The sequence below is a fragment of the Pundamilia nyererei genome, unplaced genomic scaffold (assembly GCF_000239375.1).
Source record: "Pundamilia nyererei isolate P.nyererei 1_Seehausen unplaced genomic scaffold, PunNye1.0 scaffold00064, whole genome shotgun sequence".
Taxonomy (NCBI): Eukaryota; Metazoa; Chordata; class Actinopteri; order Cichliformes; family Cichlidae; genus Pundamilia; species Pundamilia nyererei.
The window spans coordinates 2,227,611-2,250,845 of record NW_005187465.1 but is presented as its reverse complement, the minus strand read 5'-3'; the positions used below and the strand labels follow the sequence as shown (position 1 = coordinate 2,250,845).

The 23,235-nt window shown below is 38.6% G+C and overlaps 2 protein-coding genes and 1 pseudogene across 2 annotated transcripts; 1 reads left to right on the top strand and 2 right to left on the bottom strand.

Moving 5' to 3' along the window:
* The first annotated feature begins 5,963 nt into the window (after window positions 1-5,963).
* Window positions 5,964-10,125, top strand: slc25a15b (solute carrier family 25 member 15b). Its single transcript, XM_005735529.1, has 7 exons — window positions 5,964-6,025; window positions 7,349-7,439; window positions 7,779-8,037; window positions 8,127-8,264; window positions 8,406-8,581; window positions 9,444-9,602; window positions 9,717-10,125. Exons 2-7 carry the CDS (start codon window positions 7,385-7,387, stop codon window positions 9,836-9,838), a joined length of 909 nt encoding a protein of 302 aa, XP_005735586.1. The 5' UTR covers window positions 5,964-6,025; window positions 7,349-7,384; the 3' UTR covers window positions 9,839-10,125.
* A 1,780-nt stretch (window positions 10,126-11,905) lies between these two features.
* On the bottom strand, window positions 11,906-16,323 carry LOC102199380 (transmembrane 4 L6 family member 4-like; annotated as a pseudogene).
* A 3,970-nt stretch (window positions 16,324-20,293) lies between these two features.
* Window positions 20,294-22,738, bottom strand: LOC102199087 (transmembrane 4 L6 family member 5-like). Its single transcript, XM_005735528.2, has 5 exons — window positions 22,451-22,738; window positions 22,170-22,235; window positions 21,167-21,306; window positions 20,856-21,076; window positions 20,294-20,751 (listed from the first exon to the last, which is right to left on the bottom strand). Exons 1-4 carry the CDS (start codon window positions 22,625-22,627, stop codon window positions 20,884-20,886), a joined length of 576 nt encoding a protein of 191 aa, XP_005735585.1. The 5' UTR covers window positions 22,628-22,738; the 3' UTR covers window positions 20,294-20,751; window positions 20,856-20,883.
* Between the last annotated feature and the right edge of the window lie 497 nt (window positions 22,739-23,235).

The following is a 23,235-nucleotide window of genomic DNA, read 5'->3' as shown; positions in this document are numbered from 1 at the left end:
CTCACTTTTTCATCTTAGCATATTCACACATTGGGATGTGTCCACTTGTGCCCCAACTCTCCTTTTCTTTTTACCCTTGCCCTCCACCAACCAGCCACTTATTCATGCTGGAGACTTTAATGTAAACTCATACTTAATCTCTTTTATAATTTAACTTCCCCTGTCTCTACACTGGGAAGAAATTAATGCAGCTGCTTGGTTTGAACCCCCCCTCCCCCCCCAAAAAAGAAAAAAGAAATCACGAGATAAAACAGTATTAACACACGTGTGTATTGTTCAGATATTTTTTGGGGATGTGGATTCAGATCCCAGAAGGTGTGAATAGTACTACTTCTCTGTCACGCTTTATTTTCTCTCTCAAACTTGAGATCTAAACTATGAAACAGTGCCATTCCTGCTCCTACACATGACTTTCTCATTTATTCCATTTGTAATCTGCTGCTGTCAGAGCAATTGCCAAAAAGGTCTTAAAAAAACTCATAGATGTGACTTAAGATAAATCGCTTTTCTTCATCAGCCATTGGGCGAAAAAAAGAAGAAGAAAAAACCCGAAAATAGTTGTTAAAATTCAGTCAAAGTTTGTGATAAGCAAGTTTTTTCTGAAGGTTGTGTGATTTATAGTTAATGACTGCTTGCATACTGTATCCAGTACCATACTGGCAAGTAGAGCCTTTGTGGTGACTGAATATTGAATAAGGATGTGTTGTTAGCGGATATAAAAAGAAAGGGTCAACTCTATGTTGTGTTGCAATGCCGCCCGCCCGCAGTAACTACACTCTCCGGGGCTCTGGCTTGCGTTTACAGGGTACAAACAAAGATGGCTTTCTTGATGTAGTATTTTTGACACTGGTAGATTTTCCCACATTTAGAAACTTTGATTTGTCACTAAGCGTATAATTGTGACACTGCTACGTGCGCGCTGTTAGACGCGAAGACAAATGCGTGTGTTTTAATCCTGTAGGTAAAAACTTCCACATAGTTTACCGCCCTCCCTCCAGATGTTCCTCACCGACTGACCCAGCCCTCGACTCTCATCTGAAAGGACACAAGTGCCTGGCTGTGAATACTCGTGTTTGGCCGTTAATCAGTTGTCATTGTCAGTGCGTAGAAAAAACAATTAAAGTCTTCCTCACATTTTTTTTTTCATATTTAGTTCGAGGTGTGCGACCTTTTTTTTGTAACAGACTTGTCTGTGGTGCCAAAGTTTTATGTGTGAATGGTGAGCTTCACCCGCACGGTTAAGGACCTCTGTCACCAAGGTAACACAAAGGTTGAATCAGTTGTTTTTTTTACAAATCGGTCTGTTTTTAATCCTGAGTGGTAAAAATATTTATATATCGATTCAGCACTGCCCACTACTTCTAGCGTTTTTGGCCAATACCGAGAACTTTAACAAATCCATACAAATACTTTTGACTTGTTCCACTTTTATAACTTGTGTTACTCTTTTGGTTGTGGTGATCTTTTATAATCTCTTTGTTATTCCTTCACCACAGCTCGTCTAATTAGGGATTACCGAGATTCTCTGACTGTACCTCATAATCTCATGTCCGAGCAGACGCAACAGTTGGTGGCAAAGCCCCTCGAAGAGTCTGAGAATGGTTCCTGAGGAACACGTAAATAAAAGCTGTAGATTGCGGTAAATATTTGTGTATTCAAAACTACGTCAGCAGCAGTCAGCGGTAACTATTCCTCTCTCATGACACACAGCGGTAGTTACGAAATGTTTCTCATCTGCCAATCATCTAAAATCTGCCAAGTATTCTGTTTTGGTGAATTACGGAGACTCGTGTTGTGTCTTCTGGATATTTTATAAGAACATGCTGATGAAAAGGAGGCACAGAAATTGCTCAACAGAACTCTAAGTGTGGGAAATGATGCTGTATGTACAATCAGGATAGCGATTATAATTACAATGGAAAAGTATTGTATGTATTTTAAATCTATTGATACTACTTTGATAATGATGTAAAATGTACAAAGGCTGAACAGGAACTATAGGTATGTAAAGTATACTGTGTATAGAGGAGTTTGCTCCAGGGGTGGGATGGGCATGGGGTTCATTCTGTTCATGGCGAAATTGTTTAAAACAGAATATTGATGATTCTTGTCTGTGATGTAGACAACGTCAATGTTTTTTGTTTTTTTGATAAAAAACAAAGATATATGGGAAAAAAAATCTGAAAAATGTGTCTTTTATTGACTGTGTGTCTGAAGTTAAATATCAAAATCTGACGGGCTGTTGTGGTCAACTGAGTCTAGACTGAGTTTTAAAGGATAAGACAGTGGACAGAGGGTGTGTGTATTTAATCCTGGGTGACTCAGTTTAAACAGATGGCATTTTGGCACCAAATAAGTTCATATAGGTAAATAACGAAACTGCAGTGCTTTCTGTTATTTTACTTCTCTAAGAAGAAGAAGAAGAAGAGGGGGAAATGACTGATGGAACTGCTAATGCACATTAACAGCTAAATATCTCAAAAATCTTAAATATCAGTTCAAAGTTCCTCCATGGAGCCTTTGCCTTCATGAAAAAATACAACAGAGATAAAGAAAATGTTGATTTCATATTTTTAATTTATACAGGAAATCACACTTAAAGCAAATAATCGTTTGTTGCAGTTTCTGTCAGAGCTCCACAGGTTGTTAATGTTTGATGTAGAAGCATGAAACAGCCAGTAGAGGGCGCATGATGATAAGAACCAGCTGTTTTTTTACCCAACAGCCGTAAAAGGCTGATGGGGTATTGTCGTCACGCAGCGTGGACACCTAAGTTTGTGAAGGGTACATCTTCTAACAATCTAGGATGAGTTTGAATCTCAGTGACCTTAACCTCAAGGTCAAAGGTCAAGTTCTCTGAAAATCTTTTGAACACATAACTCAAAAAGGAAGTCACACAGGATTTCCAAAATCTTGTGCAATAACTGCAATAACTTCAGAACAAGGCAAAGCAGGATTTTGAAACTGATGCTATAGCTGTGTATGCTGGTAGGCTGAGGGATAGCACTGACGGTTGCCAGTATTTTTGTGCTGTTTTGTGGTCAACATAGTGCTGCCACCTTACAGCTTACAGGCCTTCTGTGTGGAGTTTGCATGTTCTCCTTGTACATGTGTGGACTTCTTTTTACAGCCCCAAAACATACATGTTAGGCTAATTTGTGAATTGAAAATGGCCATGGATGTGAGGTTAATAGCATCAAGTGCTGTGTGAGAATGTATGGTTAAAATGTGTGACTTATAGTTTAAAATGCTTTGAGTGGTCAGTAAGACTAGGAAAACACATTACATTATATAATTATATACATAGGAACCTTTAAATAGCCAAAAATGTAATTCAGCATCATCATGTACAAATCAAATGTGGGATTTAAAAAGTTTCCAGTTTATCAAATTGCACTTACTGAGCAGTTCTTAGCTTTGAAAATAATCTCTCATCTTCCTCTCCTGTGCTCTTTCTTAGATCATCCTCCATCTCTCAGTGTCGTACATCAACGTTTCCTTTTCTCTCCCTGGCAAATACACCTGCAGACATTTAGCTAGCAGATGCATTTTATCACAAATGTTTGTCACAAAGTGTTGCTGAGAGCTAAATATACATATTAGTCCATACTCGTCCTGTTTGTCCAGCTGTTTGAAAAAAAGAAAGAAAACAACGCCAGGCTGCAGCATACGACAAATGAGCTAATTCGTCAGTAATACTTCATCAGCATTAATCTGCTTATCAGACTTCAATGCTCATCAATTGAAGGTGTGCCGGCCCACTTCAACCCCTGAGCTATAGATGAGGTTTAAACAATACAATTCATTGCACTCTTGTGTTTAATGGAGACTTTGTAATGTTATGCTTGGGGAAGGGATGGGACTCCTCTAATGATACAACAGGCATAAGGCAATTATAGAGTTAAGAGCCCAGATCTGCGAGAGCAGCTGTGATTGAGAACACAGTGTTCTGAGACATTCTTTGTTCTGATTTTCTGTACGATTCTTTTGTAGCCAAAAGTGTTTTTCTCTGCTAGATGGTTTTCTGAATCTCTAACATGGTGTGGGAGATTTATTTCTCACTTGCAAAACAAAAGTGTACAGTGACTTCTAGTTGGAGTTTGGAAGGCTGAGTAACAAGCAAAAGTGCAAAAGTTGGCCTATTCATGGTGAAATAAAACAAATTCTCTCTTCTGGTTGTTACTTTGATACACAGCTATCTTGGGTTATGTAACTTCATTTAAAGGATGCTGTGACCATTTGGGATCTGGTGTGCACAGTGAGAGGAGGTAACTTACCTACTTCATCTGCATGCTTGTTACTCATAGGCTGTTAAAGCCAGTGTTAAAGTAAATGATATCTTGTCTGAGGACTTTGTATTAACTCGATTTCAAGATCTGACTGCCAGTGGCTAAGGAAGGACACAAGGCTGCAAATGTGTTGTTTGATGAGAATGGAAAAACCACCACTTGTAGCAGAGTCCATGGAATAATAATCAGTCGTGCTGATTTTAAAGATTTTTTTCCCCACAAATATAAAATTCTGTGTATAAAAGTACACCATTCATTTCTTTATATTTTGCTAGGGGCAGCGTTACAATAGGTACAATAGTTACCAGCGACTTATTGACACATTGAAACACGTGGAAATGCAGTATGAGAGTTTGCACAATTCTATCAAGCTTGCAAGTCAATATTTGGTATGGCTGACTGACCGATAGTGACTGATTTTGTGTTATTGTATTTTTCTATCCAGGTATACTTTTCCTTCATTGGCATTGTGTTTGGAGTCATTATTAAGCTGGAGAATCAAGCTGTTGCCGGTGTGACATTTCCCAGATGGTAGTACTGTTGTACTCCTCTCATGACCTCCTTCATATTGAAATTTTAATTAATCACTCCATTGGACATGTTGTCACAGATTTTCAGTCTATCTATCTATCTATCTATCTATCTATCTATCTATCTATCTATCTATCTATCTATCTATCTATCTATCTATCTATAAAATGCACACAACTTGAATGAAAGGAGAACAAATGATAAGTTTCAATGACAGTCTGCAAGTACCTAAAGAAACAAATTAAAATCAGTTCTTTCCTAAGTTGGCTGTTACACAACACTGGTTTATCCCTTATTGCTTTTGCTTGCTTGAAAACAAAACTTTGACAGACCTTGAGAAAGCCTGGTGAAGTATTGCTCAAGAACCATTCCAAAAATACAAGAAACTCTGGCTCACTGGAAGAAAAATACGGCGAAATTATGGATGTTTTAATATTTTCGTTTACAAAAATAATAATACAAAAATAATTTCATCATTTACAGAAATAAAACCAAAAAACAATGTCTTCAATAATCAGCAACTCGATGGGGTGTTTAAGTTTATTTTGAAAAACACGAAAGCATGTGAACCGGAAGCTTTACCGGTTCTTCTTGTGCCATGCGGCTCCGTGTCAAAGATCCCGAGAAAACTAAGAGGACCACTAAGTGTCGCTGACGGCTTCTGCATCTTGACATCTATTTAACATTTACGACTATATAATAACCATGTAAATCTACAATGTAATTTAAAAAAAAGTCCAATTACATTACAGCATTTGCAAATTCTGCTTAGTTAGACTGCTAATTTTCTGAGCAGAGTCGTTGGGTGACGGCAAGTTTCGTCCCTGGAATTTAGAGCAGAGAGGGCGCTCTCAACTTTTCATTTTCTCCTCCAATGACGCAACCTCTGTACTCTCCTCATCACCTCCCAGGATCGTTGATGGGCAATGCATTGATCATAGTGCAGACAGTGAGGACAGGCGCTGCAAATGAGATAGCAATAAGATCAACGTTGAACGGTAGCCTGTTGGAGTAAATTAGCATGATGTTAGCTTTGGTTAGCAGCTCCCTGAATTAGCGTATGTCTGACACATAGACTCCCAAGTTAACCTCTCCTACAAAGTTTACCTCGAAGCTCTCCAGTAGTGTTTGTATTCTGAAATTACCGTATTCCGTCTATCTGTTCAGCTCTCAGAGTGAACCCACGCTGTAAGAACATCAAAGCAGTAAGTTTCTTTTGATAATTTCAGCGTGTTGGATTTTATTGATGTTAACAACCTAAGTTATCTCTCATACCTGTTGGACTTTTGGCTCTACCCGTGGCATACAGCATACATGTGTCATTTTGTTTTAAAGAAGCGGGGAAAACAGATGTTTAATTTATGCCACAAAAATAACATTTACCAGCCTCTGCTGGTGACGTGTGAGCTGAGAAAGGCCAATGACAGTAACGTTGGAGCCATGTTTCATCAGCTGGGGAAGGGTCACCACCGTGTCCTTACAAGTGGGAATAGTTTAGTAGCAGAGAGGGCAGCTGTGAACCACTCATTTAGTTATAAATGCGCTCTGAGGTTTTAGATTGGCACGCATCGAGACCACACAAGGCTTAAAAGACAGGACTGAACTTGCTTTTGGTAAACCGCAGGTAAAGTCTGCTTTTCCTCTCCACAGGATCCACTTTTTTGCGCTTTTCTTAATTCAAACGTAATGGTTTTGTTGAACAAGCACACAACTCAAATGCACAAGGGATGGCAGTGCTGTAAGAGAGCTGCAACCCAAGCAGGACACTTTTGGTGCCAGTGAACCGTGGCAAACCAACCAAGCTAATCTAACCTTGACTTTTCTGGTCATTGATTCTAGTGGTCAACCATTTCCTTCGTGGATAATACTTCTAGTCATCAAATTATAGAAGGAAATTAAATAAAGTTAGTAGGACAAGGTTGAAATGATTTGGATGTGTTCCAAGGACATGCCAGCTGAAGGATGTTGAATATAGAGTAACCAAGCGGGAAGGAAAGAAGACCTTAGAGGAAACTCGTGGACGTAGTGAAGGAGGGATAAAGTACATGCACACAGCCTGGAGAAGAAGATCATTTGGAGTTTAGAAAAGGAATGCCTATGTAGCACTGAAGTTTACAGTTGTGCAATTATGGGCTTTATTTTACTGCTTGATATCGTCTAACAGTCTATAGACAAACTGAATATTTCTTTCACTTTGCATTGTTTTATGTCCCAGGTGTAGATAAAACTTTCAGATGTAAGTTTTATTTTACACCCCAAAGTGCAAAATCGGATCATGTGTGCCCTATTTTTAACATGCAAGCTCATAGGAAGATCTACCTGCGTCTTCACATTTTATTTATTTTCACATTTTGAGCAGTTCTGGTTGAAATTGCAACTAATTTAGTGTAGTAGTAATGAACCCAGCTGCTCTTTCTCTCTGGGGGATCTAATCCACACATAATTACAGTGTGAGGGGAACATTGAACAATGAACTGATTATATTTTTTACTAAAACACACCATTTATAGGTTTCTGTTTTTTCCCAGGTAGCTGAGAGGAGGGGAGACCTTTTCTGAACTACCATGGCTCCACATCCAGTAGTCCAGGCCATCATTGATCTCTCTGCAGGAGCCACAGGTAAATGCAGTAGCCTGTCACTTAAAACTCTTTCTACAGTAGCCAACATAAACATGTGCACATGCACTCTTTAATGTCTATGAAGTAATCCTGTTGCTTTTTAGTGCTGACAAAACCTCACCACCTATGACAGACTGAAGGATGTTTTGATGACTCCTATGTTTTTCTGGCTCATTTGTTTCAGTGTTTCTGTTTCTCGCCTGAGCCCGCTATGATACTAATCTCTCACGGCACATATTGGCTGGCTTTTGTGAAAAGTTTGCCTTTCCTGTAGCAACTCTCTGTATGTGCCGGTTCACATCTGTTTTTTTACTGTTTTTGTACTTTCGTCCTCCCCAGGGGGAGCTGCGTGCGTCTTCAGCGGGCAGCCTCTAGACACAGTAAAGGTCAAAATGCAGACCTTTCCTAAGCTGTACCGCGGTTTCATCCACTGCTTCATGTCTACCTACAAACAAGTGGGCCTGCGTGGGCTCTACCAGGGCACTAGTCCGGCGCTGATGGCCAATATCGCTGAGAACGCCGTGCTCTTCATGAGTTACGGCTTCTGTCAGCAGGTCATCCGCTTCACAGCCGGCCTTCACAGCAAGGCTGTGCTGAGGTAGCTGTTCTTTATGTTAGCACAAAGCCAGCCCTGGGTTTGTGTGTGTCTGATCTCTAACCGCCTGCTGGTCTTTCTGTCTTTGTTAGTGACGTGCAGAAAGCCTGTGCTGGCTCAGTAGCGTCCATCTTCTCATCGCTAGTGCTCTGCCCCACTGAGCTTGTCAAGTGCCGACTACAAGCCATGCATGAAATGGCATCATCAGGCAAGATTGCCAGTAGCCAGAAGTAAGTAAATAGCCTAACAGTAGGGCGGGTGTTTCTCAAGCGCAGTTTGTTAATGAGCAGTTGTGTTTAAATATTCATCTACTAAAACGCTATTTTAGTGTCTCGTGTACTGAGCAACCGTTCCCTCTGCTCTGTCTGAAGCACTGTGTGGTCGGTAGTGAGATTCATCATAAGGAATGAGGGACCACTGGGCTTCTTCCAGGGTCTGACCACCACTATAGCCAGAGAGGTCCCCGGTTACTTCTGCTTCTTCGGTGCCTACGAACTCTGCCGCACAACTTTTGCAGACTACATGAAATGTGGCAAGGATGACATAGGTACTGCTGTAAATGTTTCCCTATGTTATTAAAAGGTGTTCTGGTCAAATGTGGATGTTAAATAAAGTGAAAAAAGAGTAGACACAAATGATATACTTTATTAACTTACATATGTTATTAAATGTTACTTCTTATAATATAATGTGCTTATATTTGACTTGTGAAGTGAAGAAAATTTTAATACAGTCCACATCTGTGAACGGGATTTCTGCCTATGTCACCTTCGATATATTGACGGAAGTGATGAAGCTAATTACTACCCTACTTTCAATGTCATCAAACTACAAATATGTCTCTGTTAGGATATTTCTGTCAGTACATTTCCATTAGTACACCATGTAAACTGCATACCTGCTAGGTGCATGCATGTTAAAGGTGTTGCAAGTCAAACAGAGTAGGCTGCATGCTCAGTTACAGCAGGTACAACATTTGACTGTGGCTGCTGGAATAACCTTTTCTTCTTCAGCTTTCTATTGTACATTTGCTGGCATGCTTGGAAAAACGGTCCTGTTACATGACTCGGTTTCGATTGCTTCACATTTGAATCTGTAATATTTTCATATACAGAGGAGTTAATGGTTGACTTAATGACTGCAACCTACCTAGGTCATGTGGCGGTATATTAAGCCCAAATCATCACCCCTCCTCCACCGTGCTTGACAGTTGTTATGACGTTGGTCGACTTTGGTCTCCTCAGGTTATTGGTCCAGACGTAGTTCATTCAGATGCATTTTTGATAACCTATGATCTTTTTAGATTGAGCACGTTTTCTCCTGGCAGCCCTTCAAAGCAAGCATTCTGGGTTTTTTTTTTTATTGTACTGTCAGGAACTTTAATATTTAACATGCTGTGTATTTTGGAGGTGTGGCTCCCATTGTGTTCAGCGGCGGTTTTGGAGGGGCGTGTCTGTGGTTGGTGGTCTACCCTATGGATTGCGTCAAATCTCGTATTCAAGTCATGTCTATGACGGGAAAACAGGCGGGCTTTTTCAAGACCTTCATGACCATCACTCGCACTGAAGGTAAGCACATGAAGGGTTTTATAGTATTTTCCAAAAGCAGTCTTGGTGTAAAAGACTAAAGCTTTCAGCAGTTTCAGTTTTCTCACTGTAAGCTCAGCTGTTTCTTGTGTTTAGGTGTGAGGGCGCTCTACTCTGGTCTTACCCCCACCATGATCCGCACCTTCCCTGCTAATGGAGCTCTGTTTCTGGGTTACGAGGCCAGCCGGAAGCTCATGATGAGGCAGTTTGACAGCTAAAACGGTCCACATCCTTAACACAAATGAAGAAACGGCGAAATATTATAGCCATATGACCTTATACGTGGGCTCTGAAAACTGCCACACTCCATCTCCTGTGAGACTGAAGCAACTCGCTTTTGACGCAGCGTTTGCATCACAGTATTACTCTGGTTCTTACATAGAAGAATTTCTAGTTTTAGTTTTTTAATACTTCGGCCACTTTGTTAGGTACAGCTGTTCTGCTGCTCATTAACCAGCCAATCGGATGATCTGATGTCGTCGTGTTGGTGTTGTTCCCAGATCATCATGAAAATGTTGTTCCAGGTTCAACATTGCAAGTGACCAATCACATTGTTGTGACGTTATTGTTTTGCGCGCCAAGCCATTCGTGCATTCATGAAATTCCAATGTTGCAAGGACTATCAGTTCTGCTTACCGTTTATTAAAGGGTCAGGGTCCGTTGATCGGAGGACAGAGGCGGTTTCTCGCAGTTTAAGTAGTTTTTTGTTTTACGGCGGGTTTTTTTTTCGGTGTCAAAAGTATGACGTCACAACATTCTGATTGGTCACTTGCAATGTTGATCCTGGAACAACATTTAGTACGATGATCTGGGAACAACACAAACACGACGATATCAGATCGTGCCCAGCGAATCACATTCATTGTTCAAACTGCGCATCAGAAGACGCATGATTTTGGTAAGTGTGAACACGGCGGGGTTGTTGGAGTATTTCAGAAACTGCTGGTCTGCTGGGATTTTACTAGCAGGAACTAGCAAGGTGTACCTAATAAAATGTCTAAGTATAGCACAGTATTGAGCAAACAACCTCTTTACAAGGAACTGCCAGTTTTCTCTTCCGTTTATTATTTTACCTCTACCTCAACAAGGTCATCGTCACATGTAACGATTCTTTCACATGGGATCGGTTACCCAGCTAAAGAGGAGAGTTGTTGTGAAAGCCCCCCTGTGGTCATACAAGCAACGCTCGGGGCTCTTATCCACTCCACATGCACTACTTGAAGGCACAAATACATTCCTGTCTCTTCAAGTTGTGCAGAGACATGAATAAACAGCTCCTTTAGGTTTTGAGTTTATATTTAGGGCAAAACTTAATATGACTATGTTAAAGATAGTAAAGTGGCATATGCCATTTCATTAAATTTTATTAACTATTTTTAAATTTTATTAACTCATTATAGAATCATCGGCAGCTATGTGGACACCTTAATTTGGGATCTCACCTGGGTTTGTCTGTATGGGTAGTTCTGCTCATAAATTCTGCTGCTTTCAAAAGGAACATCGATATGTTTTAAATCATAGGCTGATTTTTCTTTGTCATGGTTGCCATACCGTACTCCACTCCGTGCTGTGATTCTTCAGTATGTTGAGAACCAGCATTAATCTTTTTTTCCTTGTGTAACCTTTGCCTGCTTATGTGCCATTTCCCATGTTTTTTCCCCTTTCAATGCTGAGTTTGCAGTTCAGAATTCTCAATCCTGTTCTCTTCAGTTTTATTCAGAAGTGTAGATATTTTATCCTGGAAATGCTAACAAAAGATGGAGAACTGTTTGTACATCAAACCTGATATTTATTGTACTAATGCAGCTTACATTAAAAGTAAGATTTGTTTTATTTTCCTTTGACTGTAATTACTGTATTACTTTGACTGTAAAGCACAATTATTCAAACGTCACAACAAAATGCAGTATGATAACTGTAGCTGCAGCGTTTTAAACCAGATTATCTAAAACTGGCCATCTAATTGGTGTAAATCATTTCTACTGTTAAAATTATTGTTGTGCATTTTAATATTTAAGTTTTCTGTTAATATATGAAGCATTAAATACATAAAAAGTTATTTTATTAAACGGTGCAACTTCAAAGAGAATGTTTTATGCAGACATGAAGTTTATCGTCATTCATCCAGCAGGGGGCGCCCATCAACTGTCAGAAACTCTCAGATTATGTGAATTAATGAATACATAAAAAAATAACCACATAATAATCCAGAGAGGAGAGGTGAAGTCTGAATTGTCTCTACATAAATCTGAGAAGTAAATCATTTTTACCTTTTTTTATTTTTTTAATTTATAAATTTTTTAGGCGATCTGAGCTTCCTTATTGCAGGTTCCACACAGACAGCCGAAGAGCCCGTTGATCATCTGTATGGCACAGAGGATCACCTGCAGGCAGCTTGTGGCCAGCAGAGTGCCGAACAGTCCAAGGTTAAACTGCACAATGTTCTTGGGCTCTGTGCATAAGCTCCACAATTTATCGTTCTTCAGGTAGTTGTTGTCACTGTGCAAGACAGGAGATTTATAAATGACTAAGAATTAAGAAACATATCAAACATGTCCTGAGGAAGTCACTCCTGTGCTTTTTTTTTACCCTGTGAGTTCTTTAAAAGGCGTTGTCCAGATCAGTACAGTTTTGCAGAGAGGCCCATTCTGCAAACCAAGTGCTGCAACAATTAAACTGTACAGGCCTCCAGCAACACCCACTGCAGCAAATGCAATTGATAAGAACATCTGCAGAGAGAGTAAATGATAAAGGTCAAATGCAATCATGATACAGTTTAAAGACACATTTTTTTTCCCATCCTGTTGATAAATAAAACTGGTAGTTGTAGGTGCTCACTAAGCATCTGGTGACATTTTTCTTTCAGTGTTTGCTTTTCCCATAAACTGTAGATTCATCAAGATTAACTATAAGACAACTAAACATACTAAAACAGGTCTGTTACTCCCTCCACAGAGTTTGTTTTGCTAGTGTTTATTTCACTCTGTATGTAAACATGATACCTTAAAAGGTTCGAAATGAATTCTGATAAAACCTAGCGTCAGGTCATGTTAGCAATCCATTAAAATTTGGCTTTAAGGTCTTCAAGGTCGACTTGATGTTTTATTGGCGGAAAATTGGGGGAAAGCTTTATAATTTAGAAACCACAATTCTTACAATTGTGCTGTGTATTGTCAGCATATAGAAAATACAGTATACAGATTTAAAATATTTCATGTTTGACCTCTGACCTCTCCTTCAGGTCACATGTCACAGTGATAGTAATCATATAAATGCATAACAAGTTGAATACATGTCCATGTTCGTGAACGGAACAAAACTAGTGATCAAAAACGTTTTCAATTAATATTTATTGCTAAAAAATTTAATGAAATGAATGCTACACTTGTAATCTATCCAGATTAAAAACTATATAGTCAAAATTACCTAAAAAAAAAAAAGAGCTTGTAACAAGGCAGATGACAAATGCTTGCACTTTTCACTTGTTTTTAATGTGCAAAGAAAACAAAATGAATATATAGAAAATACAATACTGTTTCCCTTAAATGTAAATATTACCCAGAGAGCAAGCTAACTCAGGTGCTACTGGTTGGTGCTGTGTTAGGTCACCTTTTTAATTTCTGTAGCAGGCTCACATTTCACAGTGTAATCGTAGCTTAACTTTAGAAACAACGGTTCATTAACAGGACTACTTTAAGTTTTGATTTTATTCAAATCTATTAATAAAATCTGTTACTTTATTATAATATTAAAATCTCTCAACTAGTCGCAGAAGATGGCCACTCCTCCCTGAGCCTGGCTCTGCCGGAGGTTTCTTCCTGTTAAAAGGGAGTTTTTCCCTGTTGGGTTTTTCTGTGTGTGTGTGTTGTTGTAGGGTCTGCCTTACAATATAAAACGCCTTGAGGCGACTGTTGTTGTGATTTGGTGCTATATAAATAAAACTGAATTGAATTACATGGATCAGTCCATTCAGTGTCAACACAGTAAGATCATCTAAAAAGTAGCTCAGCTGAAACTGGACTTGTTCAAATATTAGAAAACTGGTCAGCCTCAGGATATTATGATATAACAATTTTGTCTAAATTCTCCACACGCGATGTGCGTCAAATATCACATCTCTATAAGTGTTTTAAATGTACAATCACTTTCATATTTACATTTTCTGAGAGCTTAAATGTCTATGACTTTACTCTGAAAATATATTTAAAGAGTGTGTTTATTAACACAAAGTATTATCAAAGAAAAGGCATTATGTATTTTGAAATATGATGTAGTTTCAATCAATATCTTTTATAATAAAAATTAATTTGGTCCAGTGTTCTGATTTTTCCTTTTTGTCTATTTACTCCATTTAACAATCCATTGAAATATTTGTAATATTGTTTTATTTCATTTAGTTCATTTTGAAAAACAAACAAAAAAACACAGGTAACATATCCTGTACCAAACCAGTGAGAACTTGCAGTTTTAATTTGTTTGCACAGTCTTAGCAATGACAAAAATAAAGAACATTTTTACTTTCATGAAGTGAAATTGTATCTTTTCCATTTAAACAGGTTGTATATGGACAATTACTACTGGGTTTGGTACCAAAAGTGTACATATAATAATCTTTAAATGAAATAAACATATTATGTTAAGTAATTATCTGCATATGCATAAGGGAGGCTGCAGGGAATTCAGAGACACAACTTGTTAAGATTTTCAGCGTTACAAATATAAAATGATAAAATATAATTTATGATAAGAAAAAAACAACATTGGGTGTAGATTATTATAAGTAAGGCAAAGCAACAGAAATGAAAAAATGTCAACTTATTTAAGACTTTTCTAACTTTCATGGGTAACGGAACTTGAACAGAGATGATTCAGGTCATGGCTTTTTTAGGATACTTGTAATAAAATCATCAGTGATCATTGTAAAAAAAATAGGTAATTTTGGATTCATATAATTGTATTATGCGGTAGAGGCGGTGAATAATGTAAGAGAAGCTTTAAGACATATGTATTGAGGAGGGCTGCAGCTATCAGTTATTTTAGCAATTGAATATTTTATCTATAATTCCATCAATTTATTATTAAGTGTAATTGGATAAGAACTACTTTTGTCTTATTAATGAGAAATAATAAATATTCAAAAGAGAAAACAGAGGCATCTTAAAATGAACTGCTCATTTTAGAAATTGCAACATTTTTAATAATTTAAATAAATAAAATTTCAAAAAATTAAACCCTCCCATAGTATTCACATGTAATTTTTTTTTTAAAGAAATTTGTAAAGAAAAACATTTCTTAATGCAAAAATAATTAAATGATCTCAAGTATAGTAAAGTAAAATAAAATAAGGTATACCTATAATGTGTCTTCTTGAAAGGCTTTCAAAGGCAAAAAAAGGTCTGACAGTGTTGTATCGCCTGATGAAGTAGATTTTGTGTGTGTATGTTCATGTGTATTTATTTTTGTGCCTTTCCTTTTATTTAATCTGAGTGTTTAAGTGAATGAGTGAGTTTGTGTCTGTACGCCTTTAAAGGAGCATGTGGTGGTTGTTCTGAACAAAAGTGAGCATGTCAGCATTGTGAAGTTTGCCCTGTGGTTTGATGCGAAATTTTGTGCTGCTTAAAACAAGATGTTATGATGGTGTAGATGTTAATAATTGATGTTAATAATAATTAAATATCCAACCTAACAGCCCTACATCAGTGCTACAAAGTTGTATTGACCCAGTAGAGGTTTTATGGCGATTACAAAAAAAAGCGCTCCTGTTTTGGATGCTAGAAACATGTTTTTATGATCGAGTTATTCAAATTACTCATTGCTGCAGCCGTAGCATTGACCCATTTTTATTCAAAATACATTATTTTAGTCACAATGACTCAAACAGTACCAAATCCCAGGAATGATCCTCATAAGTTGCAGTAAGAGTGGGAGTCCAAACACTTTTCCTGACATTTACAGGATTCAAATCTCCTTTCAGTCGAGATGTGTGTGTATATGCATATTGATGCTTTACATTTAATGTGTTAATCATTAAACTTAATCAAGCCTGTCTAACCTGAAGCATCTTACTGTGCTCATGTCTGACTCACCCCACAGCGATTTCCATAGCAACCCTCTTTACCAGTTAAATGAATGTACAGTGCTGGTAGCAACACCTGTAGAAGGACAAAGGAGGTGATAGGACATAATATTCAGTCTGTCGTTAGTGGAATAAAAGACTCTGTAAACATGTAAACATGTAAACATGAGCCTTCATTCATATTTTAAGAAACAGTTTGCACCAGTGAATTCTGACTTTTGCACCCTGCTCACGCCCAGTTTAGATGATTCTCATGCGAGTGTCAAACACACTGAAACAAATCTTTAAACACTAAACTAATTCTCAGAAAACACATGGATTCAATTTAGATATGCACACAGTTTTAGACTGTATATGTAAGTGTGTATTTTTTTCTGAGACTCCAAATTTTCATAAAAGAAATCAGCTCTATCCTTTAGTAAAACACTGAAAAACAGAGGACCACTCACCAGTACGCCCCCTCCAATGAGTCCCCCCATGTATTTCACCTCCTCGGTAATATGTCCGTCTTTGTCATAGGTGACGTCCCCATCAGGGAAGAACAGCCCGATGTTACAGATGATAGATATGACTGCTAGTGGGTACAGAGTAATAAGCAATGCAGCGCGAACATTTTCCAGTGCACATGTCTGCAGATGGAGAAAGTTACTAACTTGGTTTATTTTTTGGTTTAAGTTTGAGCTCGGATGCTAATCGCCCTTTATAGAAAGAGGCTCCACTCCAATGTGACTGGGGATTCATACTGGGAAGATAAATTCATAAGTGGGAGGGAGGTTAGGGTGTGGGGGGTGTGGTGACAGGGCAATAGCAAAGGAAAAAAGGTTCTGGGACAGGCTGCGGAAGTGTGTCTGACTCATGCTTGCTCTGTTCGACAGTTGGAGTCGGCATGACAAGATAACCCCAAATTTCTGTTAATTTCTGTTGGTCACCTTAGTGACACATGGTGGTACTAATGATGCCACAACTAACGAGACTCCAAGACTGTTTTAGGATTAAATACAACTGTGTTTGTTGTATGTTGTTGGAATGTAAAACAGCCAAGATTATTAGTGTCAGAGAGAAATTTAAAACCAGTGTAAGACATCCTGGGGATATGCTGTATTGTATGATCAAAGCACAGCTGGACTTTGCTTTGCTGCTGCTATAGCAACACACAAAGTGGAAGAAAGATCAATATGTCACTGGCACGGTCACTTTGTGCTTGGTTAAACACTCATCAAACATTCTGGCGAGCTGAAATTTAAAATGAAAGAGAATAAGCAGAGCGCCTCCTGCCCAAAAAGAATCCTCCAAACAACACATAGAGTGAATCAGGCTACTTAACCCTTGTAAAAGTTGTAATTATAAGCCCAGGAGTTACCTCCCTCACCTGAAGAACAGTAATGTTTGTGTGTCCTAGATTGTATTTTGACTGATTATTCTTTTTAAAAGCAGAAGAGAAGCATCAGAAATACATAAAATCATATTAATGCACAATATATTGGTATGTGAAGTGATGAAGTCCCCATCTGCAAACAGGATTTCTCCCTGTGTTACTTTTGATGACTTATCATAAAAAAACTAATGAAGACAACGACTACACTGCTTTACAATGTCATCAAACTATAGATGTGTCTCGGTTTGGATGTTTCTGTCAGTAAATTTCAATTAGTACACCAGGTACACTGCATACCTGCTAAGAAAACTAAGCATTCCCTAGTTTTTTACAGGAATCTGAAAAACTGTTATTTTCCAAATGACTTTATCAGTCTCTCACAATATTATTGTAAAGAGGAGCCACTCTTCTTTAGCTTATTGATGTGTACAGGCATTTATTTATGCACAACTCTTTTTTAAGGCTAATAACTTTTCCAACACCTCAATTCTTTTTCTCTTTTGCTGGCCCTGTTGCATGACTCTGTTTCAGCCGGCAGACAGATGGCCTCACGTTTGACTCTAGAATACTTTGGTATACAGAGGATGACCGTGGCTCAGGGGGTTGGGAAGCGCATCTGTAACCGGAAGGTCGCCGGTTCGATCCCTGGGCTCTCTGTCCTGGTCGTTGTGTCCTTGGGCAAGACACTTTATCCTACCGCCTACTGGTAGGGGCCGATGGCGTTCCATGAACCTCGCAACCGTAGCTTGCCTCCACCAGTGAGTGAATGAATAGTGGCATTGTAAAGCGCTTTGGGTGCCTTGAAAAGTGCTATATAAATCCAATCCATTATTAGTTAATGGCCGACTTGATGATTGCAAGGTGCCAAAGTCCATGTGGCAGCAAAGAAAAATCATCACCCCTCCTCCACTGTTAGTGACAGTTGGCAGAGGTATTTGTGTGGATACGTTGTGTTTGTCATCCATCCATTTTCTGTCACTTATATGGGTTTTGGTCTCTGGGGCAGCAGTTTCAGCAGAGAAGTCCAGGCGTCCCTCACCACAGCCACCTCCTCTCAACCAGGGGGACACAGATCAGTACAGCATTCTCCTCACTGTAAACGCCGCCCCGATCCATCTGTCATTCTTGTGTTCACTTGTGAACAACACCCTGGGATTCCTAACTCCTCCACTTGGGCCAGTAGCTGGTCCCTGACCCAGAGTGGGCACTCCACTCTCTTCTGGCTGAGAACCACGGTCTCGGACTTGGAGGTTCTAATTTTTCTCTAATTCGATTTTCTCTTTGATCATAGGTGAGGGGCCAGGTAATCTCCCATGGGAAACCGTAATAGGGGGAAACTGCCCTGAACAACATCGCTCCTGGGATCACTGGGGGACACAAACCTCTCCTTGATAAGGTGGCGATTCATGGAGGGGAGTTGTGTTTGATTTTCATCCAATGTGGGGCTGTGCATTATGGTTAAACATGTCCACATTACAATTATAAACCACACTGTAACATTCTTTATAGAGAAAATAGACTTTCTCTTTCTTTTGTCCTTTCTCCCTCCTCTCAACCCCAGACAGTCACAGCAGATGGCCGCCCTTCCCTGAACCTGGTTTTGGTGGGAGTTTCTTCCAAAATTTGAATCTGTTCATCTGGATGTAGCGTGTTCAGTGGGAGAAACGTTTCGTCACTCATCCAAGTGACTTCTTCAGTCTCAGCTGACTGCAGGTTTCCCCAATCTTATAAACAGTACATTTGTACAATGACTGAAACTAGCTAACTAAAAGAACAATGGCCTGTGAGATCAGTTCCTTGATCATTAATGTGTAGTTTGTCATGGTTGTTGATTAGTGGTCATGACAACCATTAGGGGACTGTTGTTATGATTTGGGGCTATATAAATAAAATTGAATTGAAATGAATGCAATTCAAATGTTAGTCTACTTACCCTCCTCGAGAGGAGAATTCTTATGAAAGCGCCCTCTGGTGGTGTTTGAAAATCATAACAATCCACTTCACATGCGCCACTTGTAGGTCATTGCTTAACCTCCTAGGACCTGGCGTCCACATATGTGGACATCATATTTTGGGTTATTTAGATCAAAATACTCGATTTTGCTCTACAAGGACCTGATATCCACTTACGAGGACATTATGCTGCTACTGTTCTATCGAAATGTTAAACGAATATCCTCATTTTCCTTAGGAACAAAAAATAGGTAATAAATAAATAAAAATCTGGTAATTCTTTGTTTTTACATTCATCAGGTCCCAATCTATGGAAGCCCGTTTCCGCACTAAAAAAAAGGTCCATAACTCAAAATTCTGAGTTATTTTCTCGAAATTTCGATTTATTAACTCAAAATTTTGAGAAAAGTAACTCGAAATTTCGAGTTAGCGCTGCCAATCAGTAATCTACGTGAATGACGTCATTTCCTTGTTACCCGGAAGCTGAAGCCCTCAGCTACAAATGCTACAGCTAAGCTACCGGTATTACATCCAGTCGTGAATGCACAGATTGCTGAGTGTTTTCAGCCTGGCTTCACAAATGATGAAATCCCTGTGTTATTAGCTGAGTCACATGGTGTTACTATCAGCAAACATACTCGCGAAAGCGCCAATTTGTTGGGATCCGTTTTTTAGTGGCGGTCCTCTGCGCCATATGCTTCCGGGTAACAAGAAAGCGACCTCATTCACGTATATTTTTGATAGGCAGAGCTAACTCGAAATTTTGAGAAAAGTAACTCGAAATTTCGAGTTATATTTCTCGACATTTCGAGAAAATAACTCGAAATTTCGAGTTATGGATACTAGCTTTTTTGTTTTTATTTAGTGGCGGAAACGGGCTTCCATACCAATCAGTCCAAATATCAAAGAGAAATTAAAAATGCATGCCGTGGAAGAGTTCGGGTCTTAGGAGGTTAAAGACTATGTAAAAATAGTAAAGTGGCATATGCTATTTAATTTTAACTTACATAAAACCTGGTGTAGCAACTAAAATAATATTTTCATTATGGAATCATTGGCAGCTATGTGTCCACTCTCTGCTGTGATTCTCCAGTCCCCAACATTAATCTTTTTCAATTCTTGTGTAACCTTTTTATTTATTTATTCATGTACGTCAGTGAAACCAAAACTGCCTGATTATGTGTCATTTTATCTAGGACTGGCTAACAATTTGAGATAACACTGAAATATTTGTATATCAAGGCTGGTATTTATTATAATAGTAAAAAGGCATTTGTCATGTATTTTATTTTGCTCTGAAGGTTATTACATTAATTATAGTAAGATATTAGTAATATAGTACACTACTAATGTAATATTAGTAATAGCCACTAAAACCTATCAATGGTGTAAAACACAATTATTCAAAAGATATACTTTTTAGATTTTTTAAAAAAAAAAACATAGTAAAACTTTAGCTGCAACGTTTCAAGCCAGATTATATAAAACTGGCCATCTAATTAGCATAACTCATTTCTAATGTCGTGGATTTATTATTACTAAAAAAAGATTGCACAACAGTAAATTAAAATTTTCTGCAATATGTGAAGCATGAAATACAAAATAAAAGTTCTTTTTTTTTTAAATAGTAAAAAATCAAAGAGAATGTTTTATGCAGATGTAGACAAGAGGTTTATCCTCATTCATCCAGCAGGGGGCGCCCATCAATTGTCAGGAACTCTCAGTGTCTGTAGATTAAGGAATGAATAAATAATAAGTATACAGATAAGAGAAGTTAAGTCTCTCTATATAAATCTGAGAAGCAAATCATTTGAGATGTAATTATTTTTACCTATTATTCTTTTAAGGCGAACTCGGTTTCAAAGCACTTCTTTGTTGCAGGTTCCACACAGACAGCCGAAGAGCCCGTTGATCATCTGTATGGCACAGAGGATCACCTGCAGGCAGCTTGTGGCCAGCAGAGTGCCGAACAGTCCAAGGTTAAACTGCACAATGTTCTTGGGCTCTGTGCATAAGCTCCACAATTTATCGTTCTTCAGGTAGTTGTTGTCACTGTGCAAGACAGGAGATTTATAAATGACTAAGAATTAAGAAACATATCAAACATGTCCTGAGGAAGTCACTCCTGTGCTTTTTTTTTACCCTGTGAGTTCTTTAAAAGGCGTTGTCCAGATCAGTACAGTTTTGCAGAGAGGCCCATTCTGCAAACCAAGTGCTGCAACAATTAAACTGTACAGGCCTCCAGCAACACCCACTGCAGCAAATGCAATTGATAAGAACATCTGCAGAGAGAGTAAATGATAAAGGTCAAATGCAATCATGATACAGTTTAATAAAGACACTACTCCCCCCCCCCCTGTTGATAAATGAAACATTTAGGGAGGGACAAGCACTCTGTTTAGTTTTCCCATAGACTACAGATCACCTTAAAATTAAGTACAGGCTAAACCAAACATAACAAAAACAGGTTTGCTGGTACTGTGTTAAGTCACTTTTTCTATTTCTGTTGCAGGCTTAATTTTTACAATGTAATCATAGCTTAACTCTATCAACAAAAAGGCCTTCGCTGGATTGCTGTACGTTTGAAGTTTTGTTTTTTATTAAAAATGCATTTCTGTACCACTAAGTCCAAAAACATTTCAGTGAGCCTTTTCCTGTGTCTTCGACCTTTAAACATTCTCTCGAGATCAAGAAAGGAGACTCTGCAAACAACATGATGTCTAATTAAATTAGGATGACATCTAAGTAAATTAGGAACCTAAAAAGACATGCTGTTGTGGCTTGCAAATTGCAGCGAATTTGGCTTCTTTTTTTTTTGGCTTCACTTGAATTTAGCCTCAGTACAAAAGTGGAGAAAATAAAGATTGAACTATACAAGGAATTTTTATAAAATAATCATCACTTTGGGCCAGTTTGTATGACACACATTGGAGTGACCTTGTGGCATATACTTTAACATTTCAGGTCAATAGCTATTTGTATTTCCACTGATCTTACTGATGTTATTTTTAACTATTTACTGACAATTTGCAGAGTTCAAATCTCCTTTCAGTGAAGATTGCATATGATGCATTAATCATTAAACTTAATCAAGCCTCCCTAATCGACCACTTGCAACATCTTACTGTACTCATGTCTGACTCACCCCACAGCGATTTCCACAGCAACCCTGTTTACCAGTTAAATGAATGTACAATGCTGGTAGCAACACCTGTAGAAGGACAAAGGAGGTGATAGGACATAATATTCAGTCGGATATTAGTGGAATATTTAAAAGACTCTGTAAACATGCAAACATGAGCCTTCATTCGTGTTTTGAGAAGCAGTGCGCACCAAGTGCATTCTGACTTTTCAACCTTGCAAATATACAGAATAAAAATGTTTAATTTCTGCAACAGACTGAAAAATAAAAAAAAGACCACTCACCATTACACCCCCTCCAATGAGTCCCCCCATGTATTTCACCTCCTCGGTAATATGTCCGTCTTTGGCATAAGTGACGTCCCCATCAGGGAAGAACAGCACGATGTTACAGATGATAGATATGACTGCTAGTGGGTACAGAGCAACAGCAACAAAACGGGAACATTTTCCAGTGCACATGTCTGCAGATGGAGAAAGTTACTAACTTGGTAGCAAAGTTTGAGCTCAGATGATTCTTGCTTGTCGTAAGAGGCTCCACTTAAATGTGACTGGGGAAGAAAAAGTAGCCAGTGGGAGGGAGGTTAGGATGTGGGAGGTGTAGTGAAAACCAGTGACAAAAAAGATATGGGATAGGAAGGATGTGTGACTCACCCTGTGGAATTATAGAGACACAAGCCTTGTGTTGTTCACTCACTGGCATGATTAGATAACGACGTTGTTTGGTCAACTTTATAACTACACACTGGTCCCCTTATTGACACATGTTGGTGCCGAGCATGTCACTGCTGAGAAATAAGCTGCATGATCAGAGTTCCAAAATGCTTATTGGGATTAAATACAAGCAAGTTTCTTGTACATTGCGTGAATGCACAACTAGATTAGTGTGAGACACGTTTATATCTCAGAACCCAGCTCAGAGTATGTGACAAGAAATATGGAGCCCACTTAGGCTAACGATATCAAAAATGGCTTATCCTCCCAGGACCTGGTGTATACACATATGTGGACATCACATTTTGGGTTATTTAGACCAAAATACTCAATTTTGCTCTACAAGGCCTGAGATC